Source organism: Medicago sativa, chromosome 1 (genome assembly GCF_051527215.1).
Source record: "Medicago sativa cultivar Bolivia chromosome 1, Bolivia_mono, whole genome shotgun sequence".
In the NCBI taxonomy this organism is placed as follows: Eukaryota; Viridiplantae; Streptophyta; class Magnoliopsida; order Fabales; family Fabaceae; genus Medicago; species Medicago sativa.
Window position 1 is genome coordinate 93,550,393 of NC_140749.1, and position 13,778 is coordinate 93,564,170.

A 13,778-nucleotide genomic window follows, 5' to 3' on the forward strand; every position below is an offset into this window, starting at 1 on the left:
TATCTATCTCGGTTTTACAATTGATCGTGAGATGAAATTAAACAAACAAGTGTATGTTTGGTTGTGCACATACAAAATTTGATTTTGAGTGAATTTAATTTGATTTAAGTTGAGTAGAAAGTAAAATTATTTTTGTTTGAATGAATTCACGTAAATTTGTGTGTAAAAATTATAATTAAAAACTACAAATTCTAATCAAACATAGACCAAGTCATACAATATTCAATAAAAAGTTACAAGCAGAAACAAGTAAATAAATAAAAGCAAAACAGGAACGGTGGAGAACATACGAAGAAGAAGATAAAACAAGGACAGGAAGGAGGAAGTGTTCTTCGGTCGCAGAGCGTATCAATCAATTTTTGAAAAGGTAAATAAATACAAAATATAGTCTCATACTCTCGTTTAGGGATGACAATTGGACCTAAACTCAATAAGCACATATATAAAATACCTACGACTCTTTCAAAAAAACAAAATACCTACGTTAGGCAAGTAAATATCCGCATTGTTGACTTTGGACCTAGGTTTGAGTAATTACCTACAAACTTGAATAGGTATGGACTATGGATGCGGATATAGGTACTCTGGTGTCCAGCCCGCCAAAGGCCACACCCTGCACATTATATATACTATAACAATAATTTTATGTATTCTTCAACAAAAAAAAAAATTTATGTAATATTAAAATCAGTTAATTAATCATAAGTCTTAATTATTTATTGTAATATGCACTTCTTTTTTTTATATTTTAGATATGTTTTATTTGACTAAATACTGCGACATGTAATATTTTATAAGTTGATTTTAAGGGATTTTAAATCATATTTTAATTAAGTGGTAGTATTTTTTTTGTTATTTATTGTCTTTTGTTGTTTTTTTTTCTTTTTTTGAAACAAAAATCATTTTTTATCTTTTTGTTGTTAAAGTGTGAGTAAGGACGCTTAGATGTTTGTGGTACGGGCGCCAGTACCCTTGTGTTAAAGTGGAGAAGATACCTCTTGAGCCCATACCTTGCGGTAAATTTTTAAGATAAAAAAGTTGAGAGGATTAAAACATAAAATTTAAATTACTAAAAAAAAACCAATTTTTTTTTTTTAAAAAAAATTGGTAGTGAAAATTTAAAAAATTTACAAAGATGAAAACATATTTAACTTTTTTGTTTTTTAAAGGTACCCTTATATTTTTATGGGGAATTAGTCACTTTAGTCCCTGAATCAGAAGGGATTTGTCACGTTAGTCCCTGAATGCAGATAAATTGCAAAATAGTCCCTGAATGTAGACTTTGTTAGGTAATTTAGTCCCTGAATGCAAACTTCGTTACTCAATTTATTTCCTGAATGTAGACTCCGTTAGTCACTTTAGTCCCTGAAATTGACCATGCAGGGACTGTTTTGCAATTTCTCTTCAGGGACTAAAGTGACGAATCCTCTCCCATTCAGGGACTAAAGTGACTAATTCCCCTATTTTTATTTATCTGTCTCCTACCTTGGTTAAGGAGAGGGAGAAGAGAAGAGACAGAGAGGAGGAGAAAAGAAAAAGAAGAACACGACACGACACGGCAAGAAAAGCTCTGATCAATTCGATGTACGCTCTAGTCACTCATGTCTTCCAATTTCATATCAATTCTTTCAATTTTCAGTTTCGTTTCTGTTCAACAATTTCTTTTAAGGCTTCAAGGGTTTTACGATGTATTTTCAGTGGTTTGGTTAATTTTATTATATTTATTTATTTATGCAGATTAAGCTTGTGTAAATCCATAGCCATGGAAGAAACGTCGAGTTTAGCAACAACAACAATCAACTCTTCTAATATAGGGTTTCAGGTTCTTTCTTACTTTCCCTTCTTTCATTTTCTATTTTCATTTTTTTCTCTCTCTTAGTTCTTGTAATTGTAAATGTAATTTGTGATTGTGTTACTGTTCTCTGTAGCTTTTGAAGAAGCATGGTTGGAAAGAAGGGACTGGTCTTGGAATCTCTGAGCAGGTTTTCTTTCTTATTCTCTCTTTTTTCATCCTTCATTGAAAGATCAAATTAATAATAAAAAATGCATGTTTTGAAAGATACAGACCCGATACTATCATGTCTGTGCGGGATGCTTAGACATGTCAGACACCGAACACGCCTTCGATCAGAAGTGTCGGTGCCTTTGAAGTCCCTGGATGGGGGAAGCTACCTTTAAGGGCATTAAATTTGGATTTTGTGTCAAATTAATTCTTATGTCTAGGACTCTCTGCCCTAATTTAATTTAAATGCACATTCAGGGACTAATTTGACCAGGGAATTGCATATTTAGTAGCCTTGGGTTAAATTAGTATAAGATTGTAGGTTAATTGATGGAACGCCTAAGGAGAACTGATATAAACAAAGTTATGCTTGTTTTCTCATTCTAATTCTGAGTAACTGTTGAGCTCCTATTTCAGTATTTCTCTTGTATTCTGAAACAGTTTTAGGGGCTTCCTTGCAAAAAATTCTGATACACAATTTTATTTTGGTAACAGGGTAGATTAGAACCTGTGGAAACTCGTGTAAAGAATAATAAACGAGGTTTGGGAGCAGATATAGCGAAGAAGAAGGTTGTGAAACCTGATCACGGTGATTCCTCCAAAGGAGACAATAAGCAGGTAATTTTTTTAAAGTTTGCTTTTGTTCTCAAGGGTTTTGGTAGTTGTTATAACAATTTACAATAGTAGAAGGGTAACTACATAACTATGTAAAACGGTGCTGAGTTTTTCATTTGGAATTGGAAATTTGCAATAGCTGCCGAAGGTTTTCTTATTTTAGGTAGTACTAGCTTGTCAGGTTATTTTATTGAGATAGATTGTTTTTCTAGTTCCTTATTTTATTTTATTGAATTTGGTGAGGTGGGGGTTGGTATAGTACTTGGTAATTAGGAATCGTTTGTAGTTGAATGAATGATAATGAACGAGATATACTTTGTTGACATATGGAATTTCGTAAATCATTTGTAATCAAACGAATGGAAGAGAAATATTTTAATATCTGTCTCTAAGAACAAAGGTGAAATAGAATTATGCAAATAATAGGGAGATTAACCTGAGTCGTATTATAAATCTACGAGGGAGAAAGTCTGCATAAATTAAGTTGAGAAACTCACATCACATAAAACCAGCTTTGCTTATGTTTGGGAGAATAACTATAGAAACCATATATTTGCTATACAGGTTGATGGATGTATCAGATGAATTAAACAAAACTATATATGCATTCTTAAAAAAAAAATGGAAAAGGGGCAAGATAGAGAATCTAGAGAGGTTTTATGGAAGGATTAAAGTGTTTAAATTGCTTATATTTGACCTCAAAAATATATATGAAGGGCTAAACTATTGTAAGAACACAAGTTTGAACTAATAAACACTTTACGGTAACTATAGGTGTGCATTAAAGGTCACGTTTTTTTTTTTTTTTTTTTTAATTTTTTTTTTATCTTTGTTTGTTCTAGATATGCTTAGTGCTTACCAAACATATCTAAGAAATGAATACATTGTACATGTTTTTATGAATGATATTGTCTTTGTTCGATAGCCAAGAGAGATAGAGATAGATAGATGAATGAAAAGTTAGAGATATTGCGACAATCTTTAGAAGCAGGTGGTTTTCTGCCAAAGTAAAAGCAAAATATAGTATGTTCAATCCAAGTTTAGAAACTACAAACACATCATAACATAGAGGTGAAAATAAGAGGACCTAAAGGGGCATACAATGTCAGTGTAAATTTGTTTTGCACTGACAGCCATAAGAACTCCCAATATTGCCACTTCTGCACTTCATACAAACAAATTAAAAATATATTTAAAGTGGGGTGACGTTGCACAATAGTGGACTCTTATTTGATCACGACATTAAACAAATTTACACAGACAGTGTGTGCCCTTTAAACTCAAATAAGAGAACATACATATTGTGATTCTCACATTTGTAGTACCTTGGGTTTGTCATACAAAGTGATAGGGGAATAAATAGATATCTCAATCATATGATCGAAGTAAAGTGAATTAAAAAGAGGAGAAATGGCTCTCAAAAAGATTTGTTTTCACTTTTAAGATTTGTAATGTTGTATAGAAAGTAAACTTAGATCATAAAGATGAGTTGAATGAGTGGTAACATGAGAAAAGAAAGAATTATAAATTAAAAGTTAAATTATTAGAAAGAAAATTGAGGTAGCCTTTATAATAGAGATGGTAGAATCCCGACTTATGGTGTTTTGGGCATGTGAAGAAAACTTGTAGAAGCACCTGTAAGAAGAGTAAATTGGATGGAGAATAGTCCAATTGTTATAGACAAAGGGAGACCAAGGAAAATGATAGACCTGACATTAAGAATGATTTAGAGGTAAATGTTTTATCTCAAGATTTAATAAATGGCATAACTGTAAGGTGTCCATTGATCTTTGTAGCAGACTCTACATAGTGGGAAAAGGCTTGTTATTTGTAATTAGATATGTGCGCACCAGAATATCTTAAAATAAGCATGGTATCATTATTATAAAAATAAAAAAGCTATAGGGTCAACTTTTATATTGAACAACTCTAGGTAATTGGTGAAATACTGCATTTTCTTTGTCTGATGTCACTCTATATGCTGCCCCCTCCCCTTTTTTCTCTCTGAAAAAAACTTTTTGCTTTTCACATTTGTCATTCTGATGGTACTTGGTATATATATTGAGAATTTTCATGTGTATGTTTCACTAAAGGGTATTGTTTTCTGAAGTTTTTACCTCCTCTCTTCAAATTAAAAAGAAATGGTAAAAACTTCAAAAATAGGAAATAGGAGAGATGAAGCAACACGTAGAATAAAAATTGATGATAATAGAGTATACTATCCTGTATTGAATCAGTGGGACAGATTCATATTTAACAATAATGCAAAGGGAAAAGCCCCTTTCACGGATATCATATTATAGTTAGTGAGTTAGAACCGTTGTTTTTCATTTTCAGTCATTTGAATTTTTGGATATCAACTCGAATTACTGCGGTGTCTTTATTTGATTTCCTGTTGTTGATGGACTTCAATTGATTTCAGGAACAGTTGTCTCAAAAGAAAGCCAAAGCACTTTCTAAACGGGTGAGAAAGATGCAAGAGATTGAAAAGAAGATGCAGGAGAAGGAATTCGAGCGCGCTTTCTTTAGAGAGTTCTGGCCTGAAAATGTATGAGAATTGATGATGGGTTCATATGATTAAGCATCAGCATTTCCTTTTGCATTCACTTTCTTAGTAATGAAGATGATTTCAAAGTCGTGTGCAAGTTGGATCTCGAAGGTGTTTTCCCAGGATACTTACAGGATATAGGAATTTTTTTTTTTGCAAACAGAAGGAACTTCAGACACCTTTTTTTCATCTGTAAATAGTCAACCTTTTTTTTTTTTTTTTTTTCTTTTCGATTCTTCTGTACAATGGATAAATATACAAAAATCAGAGGGAAGGTAATGATAGGCCATGTCCTTCCTGGTTTTAAAAAAAAAAATGGTGTTTTCAACATATATTGTGTTCATCCTTTTCAGGACTTCAACCACTAGCTCTAAAGACACTTCCACATGTATTTTATACATTCTTTCAACATCTGATTGATGTTGTTGAGTTAAATACGTGATGTGTCAAATGTGCAAGTATGGTTCTTGAGAGTACCCCGTATGGGTTTTGGATGAGTTGGATCTTGAGTTTACAATTTTGTGTGAACAAATTTAAATTGAGTTTGCATAAATGTAATTGAAAAGAGTTTGTGACATACTTGAATCGATTCACGTAATATTCTCATAACGCAGAAAAAAGCAGAATCACAATATTTAACGAGTCACTTGCCTATACATTGAAATGCTAAAGGAATTGTAAGTTCCATCACCCTTGATCAACATTTCTTTTTATTGACACATGTGAGATGGATGTAGTGTTAAAGAGGAAGACTGAAAATTTGAAAATGGTTTTTAAAAAATAAATGAGACAAGACCTATTTTGGAAATTAGAGTTATTTAATTTGTGTTGGAGGGATGTAAATGTAATTGAAAACTAAAAGGTTGTAGCATAAATCTGAATTAATTGTCTTGCTAGTGTGTTTGGATTAGCTTTTGCAGTGCAAATATCACGTCCTGAGACAAGTTGGATGTGGAAATCCTGAAGCTACAAAAGCAAGCTTTTGTAGAAACGTGAAAATCCACTGTGATTCTTTAGAAGTCACCGTTAAACCAAACGAACACTAGTGGATTTGTGTGTTTCGAAGTAGTGCCACCAACAGTTGTGTTTTTTTTTTTTTTAAGGATTATACAATAGTTGTGGGGCACTGGTTAAGGAATCTATAAATAGAATTTTCTGTCTTTGAAATATAAACTGGAAGTAATAATTACATTACTTTTTAATAAAAACTTACTTCATTCTTCAAAAAAAAAAAAAACTTACTTCATTTGGTGCTTAACCAATGCTCCGGGGCACTGGTTAACATTCTCCTTTCTTTTTAGCATTGACAATTTTGCGAGTGTATATTGCCCATAACTCACCTCATTAACATTTTTTTTTTGAAGGACTCGTTAACATTTTTATTACTAATATTTATCAACTGTCGAGTGATTCCATAAGTTGATAACGTCCACCATAGACATTAAAATAAAATCACCGTGTGATTTCACAGTTGAAAGAGCAAAAGTAATCCCACGCATAAAATTAATTTTGGTATATTTGTGTTAATTCGATTGAAGTTGATTTAGGCTTTGAAATTAATATAAACTTTAATTAAGATTTACAATTTTTTTGAAGGAAATAAGATTTACGATTTTTAAATCTCAACGTGATTTCAAATTTATTGTTCAACTCATTTTTATGCAAATAAATATATCCAAACATAAATCACTTCATTTTCAATATACTTTTTATATTTTAACTAAAATTATTTTACAAAATCAATCAATTCAAAATAATTTGTCACCGCATATATGTCAGAAAACTGACAATGAAAAGAATTTTGATATCTCATATCTTCTTCCTTCCACCAGAGATAATCAATCCTATCCTAGCAAAGACACCAAGTGTATACACCTCTTGGTTGAAATTCGAACCTTTGTTTGCCATATTGTTGGAGTCTAAACCCTTCCGCTAGACCCAACTCCCGCTGATTGTTGGGATCTCTTTGATCTTGCCAAGATCACCAAGCATATTCCTGTACAATGACAACTATGATAATAACGGTTTGTAACACCATGATTCCGTCTATTACCTTAAGATTTAGAAAGCAATGCATGTTGAAAGACTCCGTGACACGGATCAAGACTTTTCAACTCTCAAGTTACCTCGGGTTTGATATTGAATGGGGGGAAAAACAAAAGAGGCAAGAGAATATACAACTTAATGCCAAAAACAAAATGAATCAATAGACAAAAGAATTAAAAAAAAAAAATCAGAATACTGGTAATAGTTGCACCGAAAATATTGTGAACCTTTGGAAGTATCGAGTAATCCATTATCATTTTCTTTTCTTGCACTCTTCAGGCTTAACAAGTTCAACAGGAGCAGCAGGTATTCTGATCCACCATTCTCTAAACCGCCTTATCCATCTTTTGCTACTTTCTCTCCTACATGGCATCTCCCTTGTGTAACACTCGATGAATATCACCAATAATATGTACTTTGGAGGAACAAAAGCAAACACTGCAGCTATAAAAACTAGAAATAGGGCAACTGTCTCTGTAGCCTGCAGGACAGATGCAAGACTTCAGAAAGAAAACAAAAATCTAGAGAAGAATTGCGACAATATAATTCAATTTGCTTTATAAATCAGTTACAATATACTTCAATTAGCAGATACTTTCAAGAACTACATAATCCTATTTGCCCACGAGGGGGTAGCTACATAGCAAGATCTCATCCCGGGTGGTTGAAAACATGTGTGAGCAAGACCCGTAGAAGTGACGATAAAGCGGGTTATGGAGGAAAGTTCAATAGTTAGAGAAATAGTAAGACCAAGAAGAACTACAAATCAAACTTAAGATTAATTTAGATGTAAATGATCTTTGAACTTATTTCATGATAGAGTTATCATGTCAATCGATCCACATACAAATGCTTTTGATTTATGGTTCATAGCAGGTTGACTACATTCAAATTCGATTAACAAAACGTAGCACAAATTTCATCATTAAACCCCACAAATTACTGCATACATATTAAAAGAAGATACTTTGGCCTAACTACATCTACAACATTTGAATTTTTCTTTTAAGTAAACCATGACTAGAATACTCACCTGTGGCAATATAGCAAGTAGAAGAGCTCTTATTTTGAGTAGCGCAATATTTCCAGCTTGAATAAGTGATTCAAACTGTGTAATGGCTTCTTGCAATGTCAGCAGTTGTTCTACTGCATTTCGATTTGGGGGAGGTCTTACTGTGAAGGGTTCTAATGCTCCTCCCTTTCTGAAATGTCTACGCCAGAGCATAATGATTGCAATGAACAGAAAAATGGTCGGTAATAAGTACTGGATCCACCCCCTGTACATCAATGTAAATTAAACGTTTTATTCATCCAATCAACGAAAGCCAACTTTAACATATATTATTTCATTAATAGCTGTCACTGTCTGCTCCAGGTGGCAGATATTCTGTTCACTAAGACTAAAGTAATGCAGCTTATTACTTTCCTTCTTAAATGTTGATTTGAGATTTAATGACCTCAACTTTTAGTTCTAGTACGAAGATTGACAATAGTATGCAAAATGGTGTCAAAAACATGGTTGATCTTGCTGGAGAACCACATGGATAAAGACGGGATCAAGGAGATTCGATGTGCTTGAGCCTTCATGAGGATGTCAGGCATAGGAGAGAAGGGGATGCCATTTGTCAATGAATATAAAAACTATTTTTTGGTCCTTGATTGATATCCTTCCACATTTATTTATTTTGTTTTAGGAAGTCTCTTTGACTATTTTATCTTCTGCATTTACAAAATTCTAAAAAATCTGTAAATTACGAACTTCAGTACCAAATAGTGATGAACCCGAGCTTTGTCCATCTAAATGTGGGGAAAATGCTAAGAGATTAATAAATCCATTGTTGGGCATTAGACGCCAGCTTAAAGATTGTGACCCAGTGGTCACATCATACAACTTTGATGGGACAACGCAGAGGTAAAATCTGACATAAAAGCCTTTTAAAGTAGTGATCAAAACAAAAAGAAAAACATTTACAAGTCAGAAGGTAGTAGAGCTGAGAATCGACTATATTAACTGCTGAGTACAGGAAATAACATACTTGTAAGCAAAATTGGAAAAACTTTGAACAGCATAAAGTTTCATTGAATGAGGGTGCCACTTGATATTTATGAGGAAGGCAGCCAATCGGAAACAATAAATATGAACAGATATTAATGTGGTCACCTAATACACCGAGTTTTAAACAAAACAATTACCTTATAATCACAAAACAGCTGAGTATCAAAAATGCTGTTGATCTATAGAAGTCTTTCCACGAGGCCAAAAGTTGTAGTCGGTTAGCAGATTCGATGACTGGGAATAGTAGTTCCTACAAGGAGTTAAAAGAATTAACCACACCATATAACGAAATAACTGATTCCATTTGTTTTTCCATTGTCTTCTTGAGAAGCCTTATAATTTGAGTTTGAAAGGCTAACCCAAAGAACTACTATGAACATACCTAATAAACTCAACAGACATCCTAAACAAGGAACATACCTTTCAGACTGAAAATTGAAATACATTTCAAATAGAAGAAATATATAGATATATAGGATAGATGAAAAAAGTAGAGATCGAATGATACTATGAGGGAAAAAGATTTACTTTTTGTACTGATTTAGAACCTCAGCCCATTGGTATTCTCTGGTGCTGAAGGAGCTTTGTAGTTCTAGTTTGTTTTACAGCATATTACAACCAAATTTTGTTCTTATATTGTTTTTCTTTCATCCCTCTTTGCTTTAAAATAATTTCCATGATCAAATGAAATTAAGATTTATTTTTTCAAAAATAACATTAAGGAAAGTAAATAATAGCAAACCTTCATAACTGCAACATTTGTATCGATGCCCTCCACCTTCACTTGGTCCACAGTTGCCTGTGCAGCTTCTGCTTTTCCAGTGTCCAGAAGGGATTGTTTTACTGCCACGTCCAAGGGATTTATCTCACCAACTCGGATATCACAAACAACAGTTGTTTCTTCATAGATATCAGCCGCCTTTTTTGATTTGAATCCAAGACCGAAGAGTGCCACTACCGCTGCAGGAGACACTGCTGATTGCTTTTTTCTTTCTACATTTGCAGAAATATCACGTTTACCAGAAGCAGCAGTTGAATTCGTTAGGCTGTTTGACAGGGTTTGCAAGATCCTATCTCCCCGAGGTAGAGTTTCAGCTAGGTTAAAAGTAAGTAATGTTTTATAGTTGGATGAAAAAAATTTGAAAGCTTCTTTGAGTGCGCGATAGCGGAAGATGCCCAAATTAGCCCTGGCAAGTACTTCTAATTTCTGTGTATCTTTAAGGCCGAACTTCCTGACAAATCTGTGTGCACGTAGTATCTCAAGACTTATGTCCAACCAGTAGTCACGTCGCAAGTTCGCTTTAAATTCAGGGAATTCAAAGTAAACAGGCTCTGCTCTGTCAATACATTTCAGAAAATCATAAAATTTGAAGTGGAGAACAAGGGAAATATATAGAAGTCACGTAGCATATTTGCAACAGGTGACATACACAGAAGTTGACTTGTACATCACAGCTTTATCAAATAGACGAGCACCAAGGGGTCCAGTCAATTCAGGTTTTATGACCTGTTTCATGTCTGCGCCCAGATCATACCGAATAGCTTTCTCATGCACACCAACGCCAAGTGACTCAAAGTACAGAGCATAATTGGTCAGGGTCAAACGCCCTAGAAAAAGTCAGCCAACAACTTAAAATATCTTTTAGGTACACGAATGAACAAGGGTTCCTTGTCAGTAAGTTGTTGTATTGTTCGTATATAAAGCAGAAAGAAAAGGCTAACACATTGATCAGCGTCTTCTACGACGGTTTTAAACATACTCTGATCTGCTGGTTTCATACAACCAGCTTTAAGATATTGTATAGGACAAAAAAATACATAATTGAATAAACTTCCCAAATTTCAATTGAGCATCAAATCCACGAGATTGAGGGGTAACCTTGGCGCAACTGGTAAAGTTGTTGTCATGTGACTGGAAGGTCACGGGTTCAAGTCCTGGAAACAGCCTCTTGTGTAAAAAAACAGGGTAAGGCTGCGTACAATACACCAAATGGTGGGACCCCTTCCCGGACCCTGCGTATGCGGGAGCTTTAGTGCACCAGGTTGCCTTTTTTTATCAAAAACACGAGATTACACCGTGTATGTTTTCATGCGAAATACCTTTCATTATATCTAACAACATAAGGCTCACCCTTTGACTACAATAAAGAACAAAAGCGGCTGCACTGCAACTGAAGCAAGCTGAGCAACTGCTTGAATGGTCTAGAAATACATAATTGAATAAACTTCCCAAATTTCAATTGAGCATCAAATCCATGAGATTACTCTGTGTATGTTTTCATGCGAAATACCTTTCATTATATCTAACAACATAAGGCTCACCCTTTGACTACAATAAAGAACAAAAGCAGCTGCACTGCAACTGAAGCAAGCCAAGCAACTGCTTGAATGGTCTAGAAATAAATTATTTAAAATATTTGATTGTGCATTATGTGGTCAATTAGTGAAAAGTGAAATTTATTCGATCAAGAAAAGAGACACTAACAAGAATATAAAGAAAAATGATCATCATTTAGCTGAGGGAAATGTTTCTACTGGGAAGCTAGGAGTAACAAAAACAGAAAAACGAAGTTGCTAGCCACCAATGAGCAGTATCTCACTACTTAATAGTCATAAAAGACGACACATCCATTTCAATATAGGTATGCTCTAGTTTGAGGATTTGAGCATTGGAAATACTCACCAGGCCATGCGGCAATTCCAATATGTTGAAGAACTGGTTGAGTCGGAATTATGCCATCAACATCAAGTACTATCTCTTCTTCAGCAAGTTGAAGATTTCCAACAGAATTGGCCAGAACATTTTTAGAATTCCTGATAACCCTGCACACGTAACTCGCTCTGAGAAAACAGGGAAGCACACAAACAATGAAGTATTAGCAGACAATCAATGGAAAAGAACCTTACTTATCAAGGGATCTTATGTATTTATCATAAACAAGAAAATGGAGTCTACGTCCGGAAGAATTGGTGAGCGCATCGAAAAGATTGTGGACAGTTATTATATCAGCAATAAGAATACAAACAGGAGCTATACGTGAGAAAGCCTCAAGACCAACTGTCTTCTTATCATCAACCTAAAAAAATCATTGCAATTGCACACATTATTAGTTAATATTAGAATTGAAAATGTGCTCTTAGTATAATCTGCATATTACTTAGGTTCTGTTTGGATCAGCTTATTTGAACTTATCTACTAGCATAAGCATTGAGACCGATTCTGGAAATAACTAATGACATGTCCGTGGACAGTTTTCAACTTATTTCTATAAGTTCTCCAGAATAGCTTATGAAAACAATTTATAACTTATATAAAAGCAATTATATGATAAAGGCTTATGCTATGAGAGCTTAATTAAGATGTTTATCCAAACATAACCTATATACATTATCGATTCTCATTTATCATTGTATATAGTGTAACCTGAACTGCCATATTTGTGGAACTAGAATAAAACAATGAAGCATCATCCTCATCACCAACGGTTTCATCATTACTACAAGTAGGAGAATCCTGAAATGAATCATTTAAATTAATTAATTAACTAGATTAGTACTAATTAGGGAAAGAGGTTAATTAATATAATAATGTGAACCGTTATAACTTGATCAGCATGAACACTAGGAGCTTCCCAAGCAAGCATAACATCAAACGTGAAACGACGAAACTCGGAATCACTCAAATAATCAGAAGTTCTACTCAATTTGTGAATCGCTTTAAACGAACAAAATTCAACAAGGTGTCTAGCGTATGTTAAAAGCTCTTTCACTCCAAGAGGAAGTTCGGAATCAAAGGCGTGTTGTAATTCATTCGTAGACACTCCAAGAATCCTGCAAAACGCAAAATACGAAGAAATGAATGATAAATAATCGATTAAATGAAAAAGTTATTGTTGAAAGGAATGAATGAAGGAGAAGGAGAATGAGACTTGGAAGAGGTGGAGACGACTTCGTTGGCGATGGGAGAGAGTTGAGGAATAGGTTTGGGAGAATTGACGGAGGAGTGATCGGTGATGATGGAATCAGGTTTTTTAAGATGGAAGAGAGATTTCAAAGAGTTGTGGTGGTTACGGAGGATAGTTTCCCACATTCCTAACTTAACGCCTCCGTTGGTGGTGGTGGTGGTGGTGGTGGTGGTTTCTTCCTCGATTTCCATTTCTTCTACAAATTGATTCAGTTCTATTGATTTCGTTTTCATGATCGCAAATCGGCGCCAACTTTACTTTCTTTCTTCTCATTCGCTAATTTCGATCTTCCACGCTCCCTACCTTTCATGTTTCTCTCAACTCCTTTCCAGTTTCCACGTCATTTTCTCTTCTTACGATTTATCGATAAAATTATTTATTTATATCTGTAAAATCCTCTCCTTCATTTATTTTTTAAAAGGAAATTTTAACAAGTACGCCACATGTTAAGAAATTTAAAAAAAAAATTTATTTTGAAAATTATGAATTTGATGCATTTAAATTTTAAAAAGTAAAATTTTCATTTAAAATTTATCAATTATTTCT

At 33.9% G+C, this 13,778-nt stretch overlaps 2 protein-coding genes across 5 annotated transcripts; one reads left to right on the forward strand and one right to left on the reverse strand.

Moving 5' to 3' along the window:
* Nucleotides 1–1,466: 1,466 nt before the first annotated feature.
* LOC146959333 (uncharacterized) lies at nucleotides 1,467–5,600 on the forward strand. The gene is made up of 5 exons (XM_085740887.1): nucleotides 1,467–1,584; nucleotides 1,738–1,822; nucleotides 1,929–1,982; nucleotides 2,498–2,620; nucleotides 5,040–5,600. The coding sequence occupies exons 2-5, from the start codon at nucleotides 1,763–1,765 to the stop codon at nucleotides 5,169–5,171; spliced, it is 369 nt and encodes a 122-aa protein (XP_085597013.1). The 5' UTR covers nucleotides 1,467–1,584; nucleotides 1,738–1,762; the 3' UTR covers nucleotides 5,172–5,600.
* A 1,237-nt stretch (nucleotides 5,601–6,837) lies between these two features.
* On the reverse strand, nucleotides 6,838–13,510 carry LOC146959334 (polygalacturonase inhibitor (DUF639)). 4 transcript variants are annotated; one of them, XM_085740892.1, is made up of 11 exons: nucleotides 13,197–13,510; nucleotides 12,873–13,098; nucleotides 12,692–12,781; nucleotides 12,175–12,344; nucleotides 11,951–12,090; nucleotides 10,698–10,875; nucleotides 10,010–10,604; nucleotides 9,405–9,517; nucleotides 8,245–8,488; nucleotides 7,439–7,692; nucleotides 6,838–7,161 (listed from the first exon to the last, which is right to left on the reverse strand). In XM_085740892.1, exons 1-10 carry the CDS (start codon nucleotides 13,463–13,465, stop codon nucleotides 7,465–7,467), a joined length of 2,253 nt encoding a protein of 750 aa, XP_085597018.1. In that variant the 5' UTR covers nucleotides 13,466–13,510; the 3' UTR covers nucleotides 6,838–7,161; nucleotides 7,439–7,464. The 4 variants fall into 4 exon arrangements, with proteins under 4 accessions (XP_085597018.1, XP_085597016.1, XP_085597017.1 ...); XM_085740890.1 differs by having other exon boundaries at nucleotides 12,864–13,098; XM_085740891.1 differs by lacking the exon at nucleotides 6,838–7,161 and having other exon boundaries at nucleotides 7,244–7,692.
* Nucleotides 13,511–13,778: the final 268 nt, after the last annotated feature.

Coding starts and splice junctions, on each gene's coding strand:
- LOC146959334 (XM_085740890.1), bottom strand. CDS start 13,465: ATGAAAACGAAATCAATAGAACTGAATCAATTTGTAGAAGAAATGGAA. Junction 13,099..13,196: donor GTCGTCTCCACCTCTTCCAA/GTCTCATTCTCC, acceptor TGCGTTTTGCAG/GATTCTTGGAGTGTCTACGA. Junction 12,345..12,691: donor CCACAAATATGGCAGTTCAG/GTTACACTATAT, acceptor TGATTTTTTTAG/GTTGATGATAAGAAGACAGT.
- LOC146959333 (XM_085740887.1), top strand. CDS start 1,763: ATGGAAGAAACGTCGAGTTTAGCAACAACAACAATCAACTCTTCTAAT. Junction 1,983..2,497: donor GTCTTGGAATCTCTGAGCAG/GTTTTCTTTCTT, acceptor TTTTGGTAACAG/GGTAGATTAGAACCTGTGGA. Junction 2,621..5,039: donor CCAAAGGAGACAATAAGCAG/GTAATTTTTTTA, acceptor AATTGATTTCAG/GAACAGTTGTCTCAAAAGAA.